Source organism: Neoarius graeffei, chromosome 26 (genome assembly GCF_027579695.1).
Source record: "Neoarius graeffei isolate fNeoGra1 chromosome 26, fNeoGra1.pri, whole genome shotgun sequence".
In the NCBI taxonomy this organism is placed as follows: Eukaryota; Metazoa; Chordata; class Actinopteri; order Siluriformes; family Ariidae; genus Neoarius; species Neoarius graeffei.
Genome location: NC_083594.1, coordinates 13,506,145 through 13,529,394, shown reverse-complemented (window position 1 = coordinate 13,529,394; position 23,250 = coordinate 13,506,145). Strand labels below are relative to the sequence as shown.

The window sequence follows — 23,250 nt, the reverse complement described above, 5'->3', positions numbered from 1 at the left end:
TTCGGAACCATGATCACAGGATTTTTGCTGATTGGACTTGGCATTGCCCTGGTGTATCGAGGAAATCAGTTAATGGTGGCAGCTGTTCAAAGCCCTACAAAGCTGCCCAATATGATCGAAGCGGTGGGCAGAGCCGTTAGCACTCAGACTGTAGCTATTCAGAACTTGAATCGCAACATGGATAACATCATGGAGAAGTTGATGGCTTTGCAAAGAGAAATGGATCGTTTTGGTGGCCAGAATGGACAAGCGGGTTCGGCGAAAAAGGACACGTCTACCCATCCTAAGTCTAAACAAATTCCAATCTTATCTTGGCTCCCTAGCCAGCACTGCCTCAAGGCCGTCGCTGTAGAAACGCGATTCTCCCCCTGGAGTTCACTGCAGTGAGACTCTGTGTGTGTGTGTGTGTGTGTGTGTGTGTGTGTGTGTGTTTTTCTTTCTATACTTTTTTCTGTCTGTACTATGAAAGCTAAGTCGAACCGAAGTCAAATTCCTCGTGTGTGTAACATACCTGGCAATAAAGTGCTTCTGATTCTGATCAAGCTACTCCTGAGCCAGAGATAATGTCAGAAGTGTCTTATCCGGGCTAAGGAGAGAAAGAAATGGACTGTTGCTCAGTGGTCCAAAGTCCTCTTTTCAGATGAAAGTACATTTTGCATTTAATTTGGAAATCACGGTTCTAGAGTCTGGAGGAAGAGTGGAGAGGCACAGAATCCAAGGTGTTTGAAGCCCAGTGTGAAGTTTCCACAGTCTGTGATGATTTGGGGTGCCATGTCATCTGCCGGTGTTGGTCCACTGTATTTTATCAAGTCCAAAGTCAACACAGCCATGTACCAGGAGATTTTAGAGCACTTCATGCTTCCGTCTGCTGACGAGCTTTTTGGAGATGCTGATTTCCTTTTCCAGCAGGACTTAGCACCTACCCACAGTGCCAAAACTACTACCAAATGGTTTACTGTATTTGACTGGCCAGCCAACTTGCCTGACCTGAACCCCGTAGAGAATCTATGGGGTATTGTCAAGCGGAAGATGAGATACACCCGACCCAAAAATACAGCTACGCTGAAGGCCACTATCAAAGCAACCTGGGCTTCAATAACACCTCAGCAGTGCCACAGACTGATCACCTCCATGCCACACCGCATTGATACAGTAATTCATGGTAAAGGAGCCCCAACCAAGTATTGAGTGTATAAATGAATACTTTTCAGAAGTTGGACATTTCTGTATTGTAAATCCTTTTTTTGATTGATCTTAGGGAATATTCTAATAATTTGAGATACAGGATTTCTGATTTTCATGAGCTATAAGCCATAATCATCAAAATTAAAACAAAAAAGGCTTTAAATATTTCACTTTACATGTAATGAATATAGAATATATGAAAGTTTACTTTTTTGAATTAAATTATGAAAAAAAGGAACTTTTTCCATGGTATTCTAATTTTTTGAGATGCACTAGTATATATTTTTTCCATCAAAGTTGCATTTTGTGGCTTTGAAGCTAAGTTTTAGCGTGCCGTTTCTAGAACACATCAAGAAACAGCAATAATGAAAGAGACGGTTTCTAAGCTACCTAAAACTAGCAATGATATTTATTTTTTGTTGCATATTTTTCATAGTCGGGACTGGAGATGATGAACATCCACACTATGGCAGAGCGATCGACGTTGACAAGATCGTTGACATCTTTGCCATTCGCCATCCACGACGCCTTTTACTTCAAAACATTTTGGCCGATGAGCAGTAAGACAACAAGAATAGAGACAGCCACATCGGTTGACTAAGGTAAGATGTCGAGCTGCTACCCATACACTGCTGGATAAAGCTGATTTGGCCTAATCATTGTCCGACATCTCAACAGCTCGCAACATGAGATGAAAGAATGATGCAAAGACCGCGTTATTTTCTCAAATGTATTTTTTCATTTACAAACCTGCGGGTATGTACTCAGGTTGCCAGTCAGTGTGTGACCCCGCCTTTGAAAAATCCTAGGTACGCCCCTGTTTTGAAGCAGAATATTCTGTTTTTGCACATGACTTGAAACAGATGCGAGACACATTTGCAGCAGAGCTTCACATGTGGTTGAAATGCGAGCCCATCAAAAAGTGTCCTCTCTGGAAAACCACAAGGATTGGCACCATCATCATCACCATGTCTTCCCTCTTGGTACATGATCGGCCTTGGAGCGCAGCTGTTTTAAGGCCTGTAAATCTGCTCTCCAACAGCTGCATAAAGTCGTCTTTTATCATCCTCATCTTGAGGGCCTGCTGTCTATCGACCCCTAAAAGATCTTCTACCTTCTTCCAACTCCTCCTTTTGTCGAACAGCACAATTTTTTGTAAGGCATCATTAGGCATTCTGCAGACGTGTGCGATGTATTTGAGGTACTGTATATGACATGTATCCTCAGTTGACTGTGACTGGGTTATTTCATACAACTCTGTATTAGAGATCTTGAACCCCCAGTCCAGTTCCCCTTCTACTAGAGATGAAAAGTCAACCCCTCTCTTGCGTTGGTTTGCGGTGTAGGGACGGCTGCCATGCCCATAACCACAGTAACCCTTTCACAGTACAGTTTGAACACACCAATCTCTGTACTCGACGCCATGTTCTATCTCCGCCCATTCTTCTGACTTCCTGTAACGGTAATGGATACAGAGACAATACTGGATACCAAATACAGTGACGTCACGACTGCTTTAAACCAGCGGCGGCACCGAAATTCTGCCTCTCTGGCGGTGGATTCAACACGTGAAAGAGAGAAGCTGATGCATTGGCATTACAGAAGGACAAGAACAAAGAACGAGCTATTGATATCGGACTTCAGCCAAAGTTCAATGTATTTGACCTTCGCAGAGTTATATTAATAATTGAACCGGTTAGTTACTGCAGTCCCCGCAGTGTTTCAAAGAGAAAAGGCAACCGGATCCCTTTTCCCTTTTTCAACGTCGACGAACTATAAACAAGATTCCTTCTAGATCATCGGACAACTGACGGGACACAGAGGATCTCCAGCTGACAAGCTGTAAGGAACAAAACCGTCTTCTTCCTGGATCTGCGTTCCACGCTATCTTCGGAGAAAGCACACTTCAATCGCTAACAAGAGCAAATCACCCAAGTGAGGCTAGCATCTGGGCAGAATTTGTTAGTTTTTACTTGTAGTTAGTAAATGTGGATAGTGTTGTTTATTTGAATTCATTTATGATTTAAATATATGCATTTTGATTCACATGAAAGTCGGTCTTAGACCGCGTGTTGTTTGATTTACTTTGTTTACTATCTGTATTTAGTTAGATTGTGCATGCATTCTCTCTCTCTCTCTCTCTTTTTAACTCCCTCCGTCGTACTTCACTCCTCAACATTGGGATTTGAATAGAATTTGGGTTTAAGGCCTAGCCGAGACTAGTTTGAACTACAGATTCCTTTGTTCAATTTTGCGCGCCCTTTCTGTGCTGACCATTCCCCTTTTGGGCGTGGCTGCATTCCATTCGCATTCTACACACAAATACGTGGTTTCCTTATCACATTTTAACATCCACTCGCCCTATTACTTCTGATCACGGGGGCGGCACGGTGGTGTAGTGGTTAGCACTGTCGCCTCACAGCAAGAAGGTCCAGGTTCGAGCCCCGTGGCCGGCAAGGGCCTTTCTGTGCGGAGTTTGCATGTTCTCTCCGTGTCCGCGTGGGTTTCCTCCGGGTGCTCCGGTTTCCCCCACAGTCCAAAGACATGCAGGTTAGGTTAACTGGTGACTCTAAATTGAGCGTAGGTGTGAATGTGAGTGTGAATGATTGTCTGTGTCTATGTGTCAGCCCTGTGATGACCTGGCGACTTGTCCAGGGTGTACTCTGCCTTTCGCCCGTAGTCAGCTGGGATAGGCTCCAGCTTGCCTGCGACCCTGTAGAACAGGATAAAGCGGCTAGAGATAATGAGATGAGATAAGACTTCTGATCACCATTAGTGCCTTAGTTATCATCATATACACTACTGATTCTTATTTGTACATATTGTATCACCATTAATATTGAATTATTCCTTGGCTGCTATCGTTGCTATATCTGATCAGTATTAGTTCGCTAATTCATGTCAGCTATTTCAATAAATGGTATCTTTGGAATAAACTGTGTCCTGTTTATTGTTACAATATTCACTGAAGTGCCAACCTCTGCCAAGAAAAGTATTCTAATTGCCTTCACCCATTTGGTGGTTATATGAATGTTATAGATCTAGAGTAAATGTATTACATCAGAGCTACAATACTCACTAAACTATAGCAACATCAAGTTATTCCAGTGATTTTAACAGTTTAGCTATAAACTATTAGACACTTGAATTAATGATTAATGAATTTATGAGACTGATTCCTTTTTATATGAGACTGATTTGATAAGGCTATTGCACCTACAGCAGGGAGAGCGCTCTTCTTCGCACAGCCCCCGGCTATCGTCTTTCTTAAAAAAAAAACATTCCACACAGCATTAAGCCGTAGCAGTTCGGCACTTGTTAGGTCCCATGTCTGGACACTATACAATAGCCGAGATCGTACACATGCTGTCAAGATTTTTATCCGTGTATTGAGGTGGATTTCACGGTCGATGAGTACATGTTTCAGCTCGTTCCACTTTTCAAAGACTGATGCAATCCTGTGATGTAAAAAAGTCGATGACTTCCCAGTGTTGGTGATTAGATGGCCAAGATAGCAGAACTGCCTCACATTCTTAATTTCTGTGGTGTTGACTGTCAGAAGACTACTTCTCGCTTGAATATTCTCGTCTACATTGAAAGCCATCGTCTCCGTCTTTTTATACGACATCTGCAAACCAAATCTTGAGAAAGTATCGTCATAGATCTCTAGGATTTTCTTCAGGTCGTTTAAGTTCTCAAAGAACTTTAGTTCTTATTACGGTCATGTACAAACGTCACTGCACAGTATTTGAAAATTTCGACTTAAAATCACAGACATTTCAACAGTTTTTCCACTTTGTATACCTTACTCTTGTGGACTATAAGAAAGTGGGTCAATTTTAGAAACGCACTATATACCGTCTTCTCACCACAAGTAACACGCCCAGTATAAGACCTGTAGCTCTGAAACTTTGTGCAGTTCATTTCCATCTCAAAAGCTCATTTTTGGCAGCAGAGAAAAACAAAAACCTGAGGTTTGATATTTGGACTATAGAGGATGTGCACGTGACGTCACGAGGTCACGTGATATTTGTTTATCCGCCATCTTGGACGGCAAGGCCGCGCATAGAACTTAGACGAACCCGTTCTAATTATCAAGTGTGTGGGAGTAGATCTTTCGAGAATGGTTATATCTTGTTCAGCATTTGGTTGTACCAATAGACAGGGCCAAAAGGAGGGCCTGTCATTTTTTAGATTCCCCGCAGACGAGGAGAGACGCGCAAAATGGGTGTCCGCTGTGCGAAGAGAAAACTGGTACCCCAGTTCTACCAGCCGAATTTGTAGTGAACACTTCATATCAGGTAGGTGTAATCTTCTAATTCAATACTCCTAGTACATCTGTTAAGTTGATTTTCGGATTGAATGATAACTGCATACTTAGAAACTAGTCTCTAACGTTTAAAATGGCTATGCCTAGCCCTACTACCCTGGCCTAGTCTATGACAATGTTTTATCTTTTTGGCTCATATATACCTTTGGGGGGCGGCACGGTGGTGTAGTGGTTAGCGCTGTCGCCTCACAGCAAGAAGGTCCTGGGTTCGAGCCCCGGGGCCGGCGAGGGCCTTTCTGTGCGGAGTTTGCATGTTCTCCCCGTGTCCGCGTGGGTTTCCTCCGGGTGCTCCGGTTTCCCCCACAGTCCAAAGACATGCAGGTTAGGTTAACTGGTGACTCTAAATTGACCGTAGGTGTGAATGGGAGTGTGAATGGTTGTCTGTGTCTATGTGTCAGCCCTGTGATGACCTGGCGACTTGTCCAGGGTGTACCCCGCCTTTCGCCCGTAGTCAGCTGGGATAGGCTCCAGCTTGCCTGCGACCCTGTAGAAGGATAAAGCGGCTAGAGATAATGAGATGAGATGAGATGAGAGATATACCTTTGAAAGGCCAATCCATAGTAGGGATGGCGAAAACTAAAAAAAATCTTGACCAACCACCCAGTCTCATTAGCCAGTTAACCTACGAGTTTAAACAGGGATGCAAACGGCGGATGCCGCCTTTTTCACGGCTGAATCGCGCAGATCCGATTTTTTTTTTTCAGGGGGGGTGTTGGAGTGTCTGAATAATTTCATCAGAGTAAATTCTGTATTAAAATTACTAGATAAGCAAATGCCGTTACAGTCCATGAAACATAGGAAGTATGAGAAGAAAACAGTAAATCAGAAAGCTGCGCACGTTTTCGCGGAAGCTGCGCAAATGTGCGCAGCTTTCTGATTTACTGTTTTCTTCTCATACTTCCTATGTTTCATGGACTGAGTTTAGATTTCGAACATTCCTATGATAAAACGTCCTGCATAGTCTCTTTATGATAATGCCACTTACCCGTGAGGTTATCAAGTAGACATTCTTCTTCAGAACCTTCCAGAGGTATAGTTGGGATACCCACCCCGCAACAAAATATTTATAAGCTTCCAGGCTCTTGTAAGCTTTGAGGGCTTTGCCAGTGTAACACGATTCACGATTAACAAGAAAACTGTAAATGTCGTGGTAGGCCAGATCGGGCAAATCGCCGGCACCGCAGCTCCGAATTTCCCTGAACAAGGATTGCGGCAAGTTGTACGGATCTGCAATCCCCAACCTGGAACACTTTTCCACGTAACGCTGCCTCACGTCACCTTCAAGATGCTGAACAAACTTAGACAAGTAATCGCGCGATGTAGATGGGGTATTTTCCGAATTTTCTTGGGGATTACTCCCTGGATCCATTACGCTCGCGCAAGGTAAACAATCCTGATGCCGTCCAATATGGCAGAGTACACACGTGCGGGTCACGTGACTGCACATCATCTATTGTGGACCCGAAAAGCAGTGGCGAGCCGTTACTATTAGAGCTGGGACTTGAGCTCAGCCAAAACTTTGCCAGACACACCAAAAAAGCAACAGGGAAAAGGATTTTGCAAGGGATTAGCGTCAGGCTGCCAGGTCGCGCCGTTGTGTGTAGCTGTCAATGTTGATTTTAAAAGTAACTCGGTAAATTACACCGGGAAATGAATACTTAAGTCTGAGTGAAAAATATTGTAGCGAGTGAGCATGGATGAAGAGTCTGGAGACAGAAATCTTAGTTTCTCAGTCGTTAGCCTGTGCTACTTGCTCTTGATAGCACTGGTTTGACCACTTTATTAGCATTCACTAACACTATTGATGAATGCTACACCAGCTGGAAGGTGACTTCACTGCCACACTGACCACGCCAACTCACGGCTACGCTAGTGTTGGCCTTCGTAAAGGTCTAGGGCGATACATTTTTGGTCCCTCCTACTATAAATTAAAATCTGATTGGTTAATTCATCTGTCACTTCCTGCACAAACATACCCTGCCATGGCCTTTTGTCCCTAGCCTGGGAAATCCCATGCTGCTTTGCACAGTCGTTCCGATCTGAAAAGACAGCATGGAAACTATGGTCTAAAGGCTCGCCTGAGTTAGGGAGCCAATCAGAGAGTGGGGAGGGGTGGAAAGACGGTGACGAGTACTACTCGACAAACGAAAGCTTGTAGTTTATTTGGGACTGTTTACGGATCACATTTAACATGGCAGCGAGCGATACGAACCAAACTTTCGATCAAGCTTTGTCTTGCACAAACGGCAGTAATCGTTCGGTGCCATTGTTTTCCTATTTTTGTTTTGCCTTCTCTTTCTCTTTCCTTCTCTCCTTCGCCTCTTCGTCGCTCTAACTACATCACCGGGTACAACTGCCATGATTGGCCATGAGCTACGTATACGCCAAATGATAGACATTCGCAACATCCAATAAACGCCCGTTGACAATCGTAAACCACACCTCCCCTACGAGAAATTCAATAGGCGGATTCCAGACCATATTTCACTTGTGATATGGTCTGGTGTTAACCAGACTATTTTGTCCCGGCAATGAAGTCCTAACCAGTGAGTGAGCCAGCTCGAAACTCTTCTTAGTCTAGACGCAACAAACAAACAAAAAAATCTCATAAGATAACTCGATTTTAATGTTTTCAGGACAGTAACCCTTTCATTTCTGAAGCAAATTTGATAGAAAATGAGGCCAAATTAGAATTAGAAGAGAATAATTATCATAAAAGCAATTCAAGAATGAAAGAAATTAAATATAGCATTTGAAATGCTGATATGTTTGGGCTTTCTCTAGGGTGACCAGATTTCCCGAGTCTAAAACCGGGACACTGCGCGTGACCGTGATACTCGTGCACGCACACGCGTTTTGATGAAAACATGCGGCTCAAACCAATGGCTCAGACGGGTGCTTTTATCATTTTGTCGAAGCTCACTTTTATCAACATTTCAGAGAATAATCAAGTATGTTCTTGTTATCTACATGTACTTCTATCACAATTCAGTTAAAGTAAGAAAATCAGACGACAGATGTGGTGATAGGGAATAGGCCAATAGCCTACATTTCAACTCATTTATTTCACCTTTGTGAAAACGCCAAGAAAATGCATTGCTTGCATATTAACATCAACATTTTATGCGATGAACTTTTTTTTTTAAACAATAGGCTACGCATTGTAACAGGAATGAGCGCATGAGCCTAATCGTTGTCACCTCCGAACCTTTACCCAAAATGCCTCTGTTTAATCTTAACCAGTGTCGGCTATTAACTATTTTGAAAACGTGAACCCCGAGTGAGTTGACGACAGCATCAAACAAGTCAAGACAATCCGCGATACAGATTAAAGATAGATGAAAGACAACAAAAAATGTTTCAGAAACACAGCCACCCAACCCACCCACCCTAAAGAAGATGCCATTTTATTGCATATATTTACATGATGAGTGAATTTGCTCCAGTAGCGCTTTATTGCCCGAGAGCCTGCTGGGAAACTGCGAGAAAGTATCGTCGAAATTGGCCTGGGTAATGAGCAATTTGAGAGTAGGCATGGTCATGCGACTCCTCTCGTCAGTCCAGGTGTTGCTCATGAGTGAAAACATTTTTCACTCATGAGCAAAATATACATATTTATTTTCCGGTTGAGAGTACGTTGTGCGCGTTCTGGCTGCCGGTTCTCACTGGAGCTTCTTTATTTTATTTCTTTTTCTATTTCTTTCCTGTGTGTTTGTGTAGTTTGATGTTTGTTTGAGTGTTTTGTCCACCGGTTGTGGTGTAGCTCCGGACCCAGTTTTGGGCGTCGGTTCCCTCCAGGCCTTGGTTCGCTGTGGGCGATGCCTGTGCTCCCAGCTGTGGACTGCAGTGAGCTCGTTGCTCATTTTACATCGTGGTTGTCCAGCGCTCTGTGCTTTAACGCTCGGCGTGATGTTCCGAGCGATGTTGCTCGGTGGTGTCGCGGCGGCTGTGCAGGCGGTTTGGAACACACCAGCACTCTGCGTGGCGGAGCTTCTCTACTCGCTTTGTGGATCCACGGCGTGGTGTTCGAGCGATGTTGCTGGCGGCGTCACGGCGGCGGTGCTGGAGATGTGGGACTTGTTTTCGTGCGCCTTTTGGTGGGACTGTGGCTGCTACATCACGGGAATTACATCCTGACCCCTACTTGGTGGACTTTTTATTTTTTATTTATTTATCTATTTTTTTTCTTTTGTTTATAATTGTAAAGCGTCCTTGGGTTTTTTGAAAAGCGCTATATAAATTTGACTTATTATTATTATTCGCTCAGCTGGTGCATTGGCGCCAGGTAGGCACATGGCAAACTGGCAAAGCTGGCTGACATTGCTGTAAGGAATCTCCCTACTCTTGAAGTGCGCGAACATCTCCGCCCAACGCTCATCCGTTCGGCATTGTCGCATAGTAGTTGACAGCCGCTAGCGAAAAAAAACGTTATAACGCAGCCTCTATATTGCAACATTGTACAAATAGATACATTGTAAGGTTGTCTGCGCACACGCACACATTGATGCTGAATTGCTAGAAGCTTTATTGACATCTCGTTGGCTATATATGATCGCTGTAACCGGGACAGTTTGTTAGTGTTTGGCGTAAACCGGGACATTCCAGCGTCCCGACGGACCTTTGTCGGGACTGGGGACACGCAACTCAAAATCGGGAATGTCCCGGTCAAACTGGGACGTCTGGTCACGTTAGCTTTCTCTGAAGGCCAAGAAGGCCCTGACGGTTCTGCTCTGCCGAAAAGCACACCCTGATTGTGAAACAGGGATGTTTCACTGCGTGCATCACTCCACTTTTCTGTGTTCGCCAGGTAAAATTTCACCTTCTACATCGAAAAGGTTACTACGGTAGTGTTAGCGACATCTTCAGAGAAAATGGCAAGCGATACTTTTCAGGAGTTTAAATTATTTTGACTTGAAAGCTCGTCAGATGAAGATGAAAATCAAGACGGACGAGAATTTTATCGGAAGAGAACAGTATGTGCAGGAATGTACAAATCAATGCGCGGTAACTCGCCAGCTAGCCGACATGCTATAAAGCGAGTGTGGCTTCGTCAGTATTTATTTCCATTAGCGGAGAAAAATAAACGTAACATTTGGCCATAATGTGTCCAAAATGTCACTTACTCAATATTAATTCCTTGTTTACAGAACTGTGTGTGTATGAAAGCAATATGGCACTCACAATAAATACCAGCACGGCCGTGATTAGCTACAGCACTCAGACTGCAGCTTTGTGCCGACGACTGAATCAGAGCAGTGCTGATATTCAGTATAATGGCACTCTTGCGTGTGTGATATTGCTTAATTATACTATTTTTTGTCTAAAATGTTTATTTTATGACTTTTGCATTATTGCCTCAGTTTAAAAAAACATTCAACTGTTATTTTTCCAACCAAAATATTACATAAAATGTTTGTATGGGAGTAACCGTGGATTTAGGTACACGCGACATGGGCAGCCTCCCAGCGTGGCATCCTGGAAATCCAAATTTTAAGATTTGCGTGATTGGGTTCCTGTCAGAGTGGCGCTTTGATTTTAGTTTGTGAGCCAGGCAGCCAGGATTCTTCCAGGTCTCCTACTCAGAAGTACAAGACTGGGGAGAGGAGGATTGTACCATAGGTTGACCTATGACCTCAGGTCTCCCCAATGGAAGCCCGAGGTAGGTGGAGCGGAGGAATCTACTCAGTAACACGCAAAAGTACTACTGCAGAGTAAAATGAGTCACACTACCAAATAAACCACAATTCACCCAAAATACTTTGATTATACAGTTTCACAGGCATCGTGTTGCATTTTTTCTGGTTTGTTCAAAATCAATAAGCGTAATATAAAACCAGTCTGTCCACCACCAAGGTGATTTATTGGTTTAGTCCTGACTCTCGGATGACAGTGTTGGGTGATGGGTAATGTAATGACGCTCGAGTGTCAAATCAACACTAATGGGTAAGAAACGGTCTAGAGTCATAAATCAGGTGCGCAGTTTAGGAAAAAGAGGAAAGAACGAGAAGAAATGCACAAAAGATAAACATATGTAGCTATGCCATCACTTTATGAGTACAATATTTTTACATGGAATGAAACCGGCTAGGCGGCACGGTGGTGTAGTGGTTAGCGCTGTCGCCGCACAGCAAGAAGGTCCGGGTTCGAGCCCCGTGGCCAGCAAGGGCCTTTCTGTGCGGAGTTTGCATGTTCTCCCCGTGTCCGTGTGGGTTTCCTCCGGGTGCTCCGGTTTCCCCCACAGTCCAAAGACATGCAGGTTAGGTTAACTGGTGTGACTAAATTGAGCGTAGGTGTGAATGCGAGTGTGAATGGTTGTCTGTGTCTATGTGTCAGCCCTGTGATGACCTGGCGACTTGTCCAGGGTGTACCCCGCCTTTCGCCCGTAGTCAGCTGGGATAGGCTCCAGCTTGCCTGCGACCCTGTAGAACAGGATAAAGCGGCTAGAGATAATGAGATGAGATGAGATGAAACCGGCTAGTTAAACACTTGTTTGTTAGCCTATGCTGCTTTCTATGCTATTATACACGGTGACAATATTCTGTTTTCTGTCCAACTAGCTTATATAATATTGATTATTCTATCCATATTCCCTGGATATGAGCAATCATGCGCTCTGATTGGCTACTCTACTACTAGGATATCAGCTCATATACTGCGAGTAGAGAAAAACAAAATGGCGGCACATGTTACTGAACCAACCGAGGAAGAATTAAAAACTCTACTTGAAAATAAACCACCAAAAAAAAAGCAGCAAAATATGGAATTAAAGTATTTGATGATAAGAACATTTATTTTTTTCGCGGTCCAAATCCTGCGCTCTGATTGGCTGGCAAGCAGGTCCGTATCCTATGGTACGGACCCCGGTTACGGACCTCTGGCGACTCGCTCGTTCACAACAACAACAAACACAGTAGAATTTTTTGTCAACATTTATCTTTTTTTTTATAAGATTTATTTATAAGATTATCAAAAATCTTATAAATTTTTGCCAGCATTTCTCAGGAGAATAGCATTAATTTTACAGCATGGATGGCGATAACGACAGTGTTCACAGCGAAAGCGAGTTTTACTACCCTGAGGAAGAAGAAATAAAAGAAAACATTGCAGGAGGAAGCTAAAACCTGTAACTTGCTAACACCGAGCAAAAACATGGCTGAATCCTGAATGACTCAATTTTGTATAAATAGGGGACTACATAGGCGGCAAAATGTAGTTTCTTTTTCCCTGCCATGGAAGTGCACTTGTATACCGAGGAGGAAGCCGTTTGCATTACAGCCGTGAATGAGGATTCAAAATGGCGGCTCGGCTCGGTTTTCCCTTTCGGGCGCTCTCGTTTTCTGTTAGAATTTGGTAAAGAAAAAAATAAATATATTATTTACCAGCTTAAGGTCGGTCCGTATGGTGAAATACCGTGACCTCGGCCTTGAATACTGACCTCGGCCCAGAGGGCCTCGCTCAGTACTTTCAAGACCTCGGTCACGGTATTTCACGATATGGACCTCCCAGCTGGTAAATAACATACATATCGTTTTTATTTTTCAAGAATTATTACTATAGCATTTTTCACAAATTGCTACCGTCATTTCACCGGTTTCTTTACATTCTAAGCGGAAATGAACTCTGTGCTACGCGCCTCGTCGGGTATCAGCTCACATACGACTTGATTTTGTGGAATAACTGTTAAATATAATTTCACACAGTTTCATCATGATCATATGCATCAAAAACTTAACTAGCACGTTTAATTCTAATAATTTATTTCTTTTTTTATTTGTATTTATATATTACAATTTATTTCTATTTGCCTTTGTTACTCATCTCATCTCATTATCTCTAGCCGCTTTATCCTGTTCTACAGGGTCGCAGGCAAGCTGGAGCCTATCCCAGCTGACTACGGGCGAAAGGCGGGGTACACCCTGGACAAGTCGCCAGGTCATCACAGGGCTGACACATAGACACAGACAACCATTCACACTCACATTCACACCTACGGTCAATTTAGAGTCACCAGTTAACCTAACCTGCATGTCTTTGGACTGTGGGGGAAACCGGAGCACCCGGAGGAAACCCACGCGGACACGGGGAGAACATGCAAACTCCGCACAGAAAGGCCCTCGCCGGCCACGGGGCTCGAACCCGGACCTTCTTGCTGTGAGGCCACAGTTGTTCCAAATGTCTGAATAACAATTACAATTTGTGCATAAAAGTCCGTTTTTGTTGCTAGGGGGAGGTTAAAGGGGGATAGATAGTCGACCTTTCAGTCCAAAACCATTTCTCTAACCTTTAGGCCATGGCTGCCCAAAGACACTCCTGGGATTTGAACCTAAGGTCCTGTTTACTAGACAAGCGCTTTAACCAGCTAAGCCAGAGCACCACAGAAGCGTGAAGAACTGTAGCAGGTTCTCCAACATACTTCGAAAAACTTACCAGCCAATTTCCTGCACAAAACTTACCCAAGACTACTGATGCATTTTTAAAGACAAAGCGAAGTGAAGTCAGACATTTGTTCGCTGCTCTTTTTAGAAACATTTTATGTGAAAAAAAGATTAATTGTATTATTATCTTCGCTTAAGGAGTGCCTAAGCCTTTTGCACAGTCTTCGAGTTAAGACGAAATTAATTCTAACAAATACCGTGCAGTAAGCAGAAACCATAAAGCTGTACAATTAAACTCACAAGAGTGCAGCGAGAAGTGTTTGTGATCCGCTCCAGCACTGGCCTCTCCCCGTCCCAGCAGGTGCTGGATGGAGTGAAGCTGGAAACACGGGTCTGACAGCAGCACCGAGGCAGCCTGAGCGATCCTGTAACGCACACACCGAGATCGGACTTTAGTGATATGCACATGCTTAATGATGCCACATTAAGAATTCATATTACAACACGCACGATGCAGCCCAGCGCAACCATTAGCATGCACAGGAATACACTTCTCCACACGACTCTCATCCACTGCAACACACACTGACTAACAGGTTAAAAGTGCCTAACGAAACACAATCTCATACTAGTCATGGACTTTGTTAATTTATCATTATTATTATTATAAATCAACTTCATGAGTGAGGGTCCAAAATAATCTACGCAATAACTTTCAATCTCTGACCAACTCAGAATGGGTAAAATAATCAATTCTTCGATGTAACATTTGAAAATGTCGATCAGATATTTATGTTAGTTTTTTTTTAATTGAAAATTTTCAACTGAATCAAACATTGTCAAAACATTAACACTCTAGGATAGGGCTACGTACATTTTATTTATTGATTTATTCATTCATTTCATTAAATTTTTTTTTTTTTTGCAATAATACACTCAATTACTCACGAACCTGTACCAATGTCCTGCCCCCCCACACACACACAGACTGAATGAATATTATCAGTCGTGTTTTACTACGTGTTCGTATCACATAAACCAAGAAAAATTCAAATGATTTTGCCGTCATCAAAAGAGTCATAAACATTATTATAAACCTCAGTGTTTCACCCACAGTACACAATATTTTCATGTTGTTTATGATTTGACCTTTTTATGCTCCCTGAGAGCCAGATTAAAAGAAAAGTCATCCTCAAGTCACTTTTATAACACATGGGCTGAATGCCAAATCTATAATAAATACCTGACAGAAATGCAATATCACTTCCACGTCATTAAAAAAAAAAATAAATTCTATGTACAGTACCAGTCAAAAAATTTGTACACCCCACCAGGGCCGATTTCTCAGAGACAACAAGGGAAGCCGAGCTTCCCCTAAAATTCTCTCCCCAAACTGTGGCGTCTACGAAGTTGAATTCTCATTAAAACAATAGCATGCATAACATAATATATGCCCAAGATTGTATTTATGTTCATAACTATCCTGTAACTTATTTGAGTGATGTCTGATGAACTTGCAGTTCGCTACGAGAATCACCTTTGCTGCCAGGCTGTAACCTTTCTTATTTCAATGGGCTCTATGGACTGGCAGCAGTATTGCCAGATTGGGCGGTTTTAAGTGCATTTTGGCGGGTTTTGAACATATTTTGGGATGGAAAACGTCAGCAGTATCTGGCAACACTGACTGGCAGCCGGGTATCCGTTGCAGTCTACGAGACGGCTCTGAACAGCCAATTTCGGCTAGTTCTTATTGGTTAAAATCAACAAAATCGTCACTTCCAGGGAAGCCGGGCTTCTCTGGGACTAAACGAGACAGTGGGAGGGACAAGAAGCCGGGCTGATAAAGGATTATTGGAGGTGGTGTTTGAAAGACATGAGGAGGGCGGTATTTCGGCGAGGAACATGATCAGTCAGTCCCTAGTGGATGTCGAGAAAGTGTAGTCGTGTGCCAAAGTGCTGTCCGAATTTCTTTTCATATAAACGTTTCTTCTCATTGATGTCTCTGTACATTACTCTGTAAATAAATGTAAATATTAATCGTTGTGCTCCGTTAACTTTCATCCATTCTATTAGTTTGATCATTCGTGAATTCACTCGTTTATTTCCTTTGTAGTTCAATCTGGTTGTAGGCTAGCTTGAGCCTTATTGGGATCTGCAGTGCTAGCTGCTAACAGAAATTGGTGAAGTCTCTGGAAAGCACAACCAGCTAGTATGACAGGGTCACAGACCATTTTCTGGAAAAGGAGCGGAGGGCAGAATTTGTGTATAAATAGTGTTCATGTTCATGAATGTGAAGTGTGTATATTGTTCAGTAATGTTAAGAGAATGGTGGGCTCTGTGTTATAGGTTATACCTGGGTATGATATTCAAGGTTCTGTGTGTTGCATAGCCTACCTGGTTATGAATTTCCAGACTGTGTTGCAGAAGATGTTCAAGGATGTGTTGCACAGCTGGGTGTTGTGTTAAAGACTCTGTGTTGCATATCAGGGTATGATGTTCAAGGCTCTTCGTTGAATAGCCAGTGATTTTTGGATGTTTGATATTTTTGATTAAGGATATGAGGCACTAGCCTGGCAAGCCAGACTATAACATGAAATGTACAAGCAAAAATACTTTCTGCCACTAGGTAGGGTTGTCTAGTTCACTATGCTAATGGGGCACACCTTTCTATGCTTTGATACCCGGCCTACAGGTTTTACGATGAATGCGTAAAATGGGCTTCCCCTGTTTTAAAAACCAGCAGCCGCCACTGCACCCCACTTTACTCATTCATAGTTTTTTCCCCCCTGTATTTTGACCCTTTTCTGCACTGTAGGACGATACTGAAGACTTCAATAACACTATGAAATAACACATGGAACATTTATGGAGTTATGTGGCAAAGGAAAAAAAAAAGTTAATAAATAAAATGTGACACTTCTCACACTATTGGCGTTCTCTTAACCAGCTTCATGAGGTAGTCGCCTGGAATGCTTTTCAACTAACAGATATCTCGTCAAACATTAATTAGTGCAATCTCTTACCTTCTTAATGAGTTTGAGATCAAACAGTAAATAGTAAATAGCAAAACAGTGCATACAGTAGCCCTATTACACACCACAACTGGAGTAATCCATATCGTCAACAACCGACTTAACTAAGGAAAGAGAAACGACATCCATCATTACTTTAAGACATGAAGTGTCTTAATTAAAAAGATAGACAGAAAGAAAGACAGAAAGACAGACAGAGAAGACAAGAAAGAAAGAAAGAAAGAAAGAAAGAAAGAAAGAAAGAAAGAAAGAAAGAAAGAAAGAAAGAAAGAAAGAAACAGACACAGACAGACAGAAAGAGACAGACAAAGAAAAGACAGAAGACAAAGAAAGAAAGACAGACAGACAGACAGACAGACAGACAGAAAGAAAGAAAGAAAGAAAGAAAGAAAGAAAGAAAGAAAGAAAGAAAGAAAGAGACAAAGAAAAGACAGAAGACAAAGAAAGAAAGAAAGAAAGAAAGAAAGAAAGAAAGAAAGAAAGAAAGAAAGAAAGAAAGACGACAGAAGACAAAGAAAGAAAGAAAGAAAGAAAGAAAGAAAGAAAGAAAGAAAGAAAGAAAGAAAGAAAGAAAGAAAGAGACAGACAGTCAGAAAGAAAAGACAGAAGACAAGAAAGAAAGAAAGAAAGAAAGAAAGAAAGAAAGAAAGAAAGAGACAAAGAAAAGACAGAAGACAAAGAAAGAAAGAAAGAAAGAAAGAAAGAAAGAAAGAAAGAAAGAAAGAAAGAAAGAAAGAAAGAAAGAAAGAAAGAAAGAAAAGACAGAAGACAAAGAAAGAAAGAAAGAAAGAAAGAAAGAAAGAAAGAAAGAAAGAAAGAAAGAAAGAGACAGACAGTCAGAAAGAAAAGACAGAAGACAAGAAAGAAAGAAAGAAAGAAAGAAAGAAAGAAAGAAAGAAAGAAAGAAAGAAGACAAAGAAAGAAAGAAAGAAAGAAAGAAAGAAAGAAAGAAAGAAAGAAAGAAAAGACAGAAGACAAAGAAAGAAAGAAAGAAAGAAAGAAAGAAAGAAAGAAAGAAAGAGACAGACAGTCAGAAAGAAAAGACAGAAGACAAGAAAGAAAGAAAGAAAGAAAGAAAGAAAGAAAGAAAGAGACAGACAGTCAGAAAGAAAAGACAGAAGACAAAGAAAGAAAGAAAGAAAGAAAGAAAGAAAGAAAGAAAGAAAGAAAGAAAGAAAAGACAGAAGACAAAGAAAGAAAGAAAGAAAGAAAGAAAGAAAGAAAGAAAGAAAGAAAGAAAGAAAGAAAGAAAGAGACAGACAGTCAGAAAGAAAAGACAGAAGACAAGAAAGAAAGAAAGAAAGAAAGAAAGAAAGAAAGAAAGAAAGAAAGAAAGAAAGAAAAGACAGAAGACAAAGAAAGAAAGAAAGAAAGAAAGAAAGAAAGAAAGAAAGAAAGAAAGAAAGAAAGAAAGAAAGAGACAGACAGTCAGAAAGAAAAGACAGAAGACAAGAAAGAAAGAAAGAAAGAAAGAAAGAGACAGACAGTCAGAAAGAAAAGACAGAAGACAAAGAAAGAAAGAAAGAAAGAAAGAAAGAAAGAAAGAAAGAAAGAGACAGACAAAGAAAAGACAGAAGACAAAGAAAGATGACAGAAGACAAAGACAGAAGACAACGAAAGAAAGAAAGAAAGAAAGAAAGAAAGAAAGAAAGAAAGAAAGAAAGAAAGACGACAGAAGACAAAGAAAGACAGAAGACAAAGAAAGAAAGAAAGAAAGAAAGAAAGAAAGAAAGAAAGAAAGAAAGAAGACAAAGAAAGACGACAGAAGACAACGAAAGAAAGAAAGAAAGAAAGAAAGAAAGAAAGAAAGAAAGAAAGAAAGATGACAGAAGACAAAGAAAGACAGAAGACAAAGAAAGAAAGAAAGAAAGAAAGAAAGAAAGAAAGAAAGAAAGAAAGAAAGAAAGACGACAGAAGACAGAAGATAAAGAAAGAAAGAAAGAAAGAAAGAAAGAAAGAAAGAAAGAAAGACGACAGAAGACAACGAAAGAAAGAAAGAAAGAAAGAAAGAAAGAAAGAAAGAAAGAAAAAGAAAGAAAGAAAGAAAGAAAGGCAAAGAAAGAAAGAAAGACAGACAGAAAGAAACACAGACAGACAGAAAGAGACAGACAAAGAAAAGACAGAAGACAAAGAAAGATGACAGAAGACAAAGAAAGACAGAAGACAACGAAAGAAAGAAAGAAAGAAAGAAAGAAAGAAAGAAAGAAAGAAAGAAAGAAAGAAAGAAAGAAAGAAAGAAAGAAAGAAAGAAAGAAAGAAAGAAAGAAAGCTGAATTAGAAGCTGTGTCCAAACTTTTGACTGGTACTGTAGCTGACCTGCCTATCAAATACAAACACAAAGGCTTATTGGTGAGAACAGCCTCGAGTGCAAATGTTTGTATCCCCCATGGTTTCTATCGGTTAAAAAAAAAGGTAAAAAGTTTACTGTTTTACAAATTACATACAACAATCCAAAACATCAGCCATAAACCTAAACACTCTATTTTTGTTCATGTGAAGACGAGGGAACAGCTCTAACAGGTGGCAAACTAAAACCTCGTAAAATAACATCGTACACACGTTTACGTATAACCGTGGCACAGAAAGAAGAGAAAGACGACAAATCAGTATGACTTCAGACCATTCAGGGACAGTTATCAGGCAGCTACGTTTTAAATAAATACATAAATAAAGTCCTTCCAGGTGTTTAAAAATAGACGGGGGGGTCAGACAAACACATAGCCTGTCACAGACTGCTTACATGTAATGAAGGTCAACACGGGCAGCACAGTGGTGCTGACAGAACACAGACACAACACCTCAGTGAAAAACAAACACGCGTCTGAGAATAGATCCTTCGCTGTTGCTTCTCGTCGCATTCTCGGCCACTACTGATACACACAGACCGTAAACGCAGCACGGCTTCAAAGATGAAAAAATAAAAAAGTCCTGAGCCCCACAGGTTTGTCTGAGCACAGCACATCAAAGCTCTTTCACTTCTTCTCCTGCCATCAACAAACTCATCCAAGACCAGGGACAAAGTGAGTGAGGAAGAGAAGACCGAGATGCTCCATGCCGTTCACGTCTAATTCCCCTCGTCAGTCTTTTGCGTACGCTTTTTCAACACCCACTCACGATGCGAGCGCTCGAGAAACAAGGTGTTCATGGACTTGTACTGATGTGTGATGATCAAAGCCTTTTCATTACTTACCCGGAGTGGATGACGTTTGATATTTTATGTTCGAGAGCACCATCTGTTTGCTAAATCAGTTGGCTAATGGCTGGAATGAATCATATCCTTTTTTCACCAACACGATGCCACTGATAAAGACGGTGATGGTTCAGGGAAACGAACCACAGAGTAATCAAATGGAAAAAGGGGTATAATATGGCACAGAGGATCGATTTACCTTTGGCCTTGAGAACATACAGTATTTTCCCCATTCAAAAGCATATCTATATTCAACACATCTTTTATTCTATCCACATTCACTGGATATGAACAATCGCGTGCTCTGATTGGCTATTCTACTACTAGGATATCAGCTCATATACCGTGAGTAGAGGAAAGCAAAACGGTGGCACGTGTTGCTGAACCAACTGAGGACGAAATAAAAACTCTACTCGCAAACAAAACCCTCATCTCATCTCATTATCTCTAGCCGCTTTATCCTGTTCTACAGGGTCGCAGGCAAGCTGGAGCCTATCCCAGCTGACTACGGGCGAAAGGCGGGGTACACCCTGGACAAGTCGCCAGGTCATCACAGGGCTGACACATAGACACAGACAACCATTCACACTCACATTCACACCTACGCTCAATTTAGAGTCACCAGTTAACCTAACCTGCATGTCTTTGGACTGTGGGGGAAACCGGAGCACCCGGAGGAAACCCACGCGGACACGGGGAGAACATGCAAACTCCGCACAGAAAGGCCCTCGCCGGCCACGGGGCTCGAACCCGGACCTTCTTGCTGTGAGGCGACAGCACTAACCACTACACCACCGTGCCGCCCGCAAACAAAACCCTAAAAAATTAAAATAAAAAAGTAACAACAGATGGAATAAAAGTATTTGACGGTAAGAACATATCTTTTTTTTAATTTTTCAATAATAATAATAATTATTATTTATTATTATTATAGCATTTTCCACAAATTGTCACGGTCATTTCGCCGGTTTATTTACATTCTAAGCGGAAATTATTTTGTCGGACGTTTTGTATAAAGTTTTTATTTATCGACTTTGCAAAAAATAAAAATGCTCCATTTCGCAAAATCCAGTGAAAGTGGATAAAATAAAACAGTTATTCCGTTCAATTTCATCGTACATGGCTTATAGCCAAATCTGCGCTACGTGTCTTGTCGGCAATCAGCTCATGTACGACTTGATTTTGTGGAATAACTGTTAAATAGTGTCGTCTTATCTTACAGAGTTTCAACAGGTGTAGCTCCTGATTAACATTACAACTGTTTATCCACTCACTGGCCATTCTACTGACCACTTTATCGAGGAAAGCTGACACCTTGGAAGTACAAAATACAGTTAGGTCCATAAATATTTGGACAGAGACAACATTTTTCTAATTTTGGTTCTGTACATTACCACAATGAATTTTGAACAAAATTTTGAACAATTCAGATGCAGTTGAAGTTCAGACTTTCAGCTTTAATTCAGTGGGTTGAACAAAATGATTGCATAAAAATGTGAGGAACTAAAGCATTTTTTAAACACAATCCCTTCATTTCAGGGGCTCAAAAGTAATTGGACAAATTAAATAATTGCAAATAAAATGTTCATTTCTAATACTTGGTTGAAAACCCTTTGTTGGCAATGACTGCCTGAAGTCTTGAACTCATGGACATCACCAGACGCTGTGTTTCCTCCTTTTTAATGCTCTGCCAGGCCTTTACTGCAGCGGTTTTCAGTTGCTGTTTGTTTGTGGGCCTTTCTGTCTGAAGTTTAGTCTTTAACAAGTGAAATGCATGCTCAATTGGGTTGAGATCAGGTGACTGACTTGGCCATTCAAGAATATTCCACTTCTTTGCTTTAATAAACTCCTGGGTTGCTTTGGCTTTATGTTTTGGGTCATTGTCCATCTGTATTATGAAACGCCGACCAATCAGTTTGGCTGGATTTGAGCACACAGTCTATCTCTGAATACCTCAGAATTCATCCGGCTGCTTCTGTCCTGTGTCAGATCATCAATAAACACTAGTGACCCAGTGCCACTGGCAGCCATGCATGCCCAAGCCATCACACTGCCTCCACCGTGTTTTACAGATGATGTGGTATGCTTTGGATCATGAGCTGTACCACGCCTTTGCCATACTTTTTTCTTTCCATCATTCTGGTAGAGGTTGATCTTGGTTTCATCTGTCCAAAGAATGTTCTTCCAGAACTATGCTGGCTTTTTTAGATGTTTTTTAGCAGAGTCCTATCTAGCCTTTTTATTCTTGAGGCTTATGAGTGGCTTGCACCGTGCAGTGAACCCTCTGTATTTACTTTCATGCAGTCTTCTCTTTATGGTAGATTTGGATATTGATACGCCTACCTCCTGGAGAGTGTTGTTCACTTGGTTGGCTGTTGTGAAGGGGTTTCTCTTCACCATGGAAATTATTCTGCGATCATCCACCACTGTTGTCTTCTGTGGGCATCCAGGTCTTTTTGCATTGATGAGTTCACCAGTGCTTGCTTTCTTTCTCAGGATGTACCAAACTGTAGATTTTGCCACTCCTAATATTGTAGCAATTTCTCGGATGGGTTTTTTCTGTTTTCGCAGCTTAAGGATGGCTTGTTTCACCTGCATGGAGCGCTCCTTTGAACGCATGTTTTCTTCAGAGCAAAATCTTCCAAATGCAAGCACCACACCTCAAATCAACTCCAGGCCTTTTATCTGCTTAATTGAGAATGACATAACGAAGGAATTGCCCACACCTGCCCATAAAATAGCCTTTGAGTCAATTGTCCAATTACTTTTGGTCCCTTTAAAAACGGGGTGGCACATGTTAAGGGGCTGAAACTCCTAAACCCTTCATCCAATTTTAATGTGGATACCCTCAAATGAAAGCTGAAAGTCTGGACTTTATGTCCATGTCCATTATATAACTATAACTTGAATATGTTTCAGTAAACAGGTAAAAAAAAACAAAATTTGTGTCAGTGTCCAAATATATATGGACCTAACTGTATGGCTAAAAGGTTGTGAGCGCCTGAACATCGCATCCAGATGTGGTTCTCTAACAAACTGTAGTCAGAAATTTGGAAGCACACAACTGTATCATACGTCTTTGTATGCTGTAGTATTACAATTTTCCTTCATTAGAACCAAGAGGTCCAAAAATGTTCC

The 23,250-nt window shown here is 41.5% G+C and overlaps 1 protein-coding gene across 5 annotated transcripts in view; it reads right to left on the bottom strand.

Annotated features, from left to right (window-relative positions):
• The window catches only part of LOC132874309 (E3 ubiquitin-protein ligase RNF123), a 448,585-nt gene that overhangs the window by 135,532 nt on the left and 289,803 nt on the right, over positions 1–23,250 (bottom strand). For all 5 annotated transcript variants that reach the window (XM_060910383.1, XM_060910388.1, XM_060910384.1 and 2 more), the window contains one exon: positions 14,191–14,315. In XM_060910383.1, the coding sequence (XP_060766366.1) occupies positions 14,191–14,315 (125 nt within the window). The remainder of the gene's footprint in view (positions 1–14,190; positions 14,316–23,250) is intronic.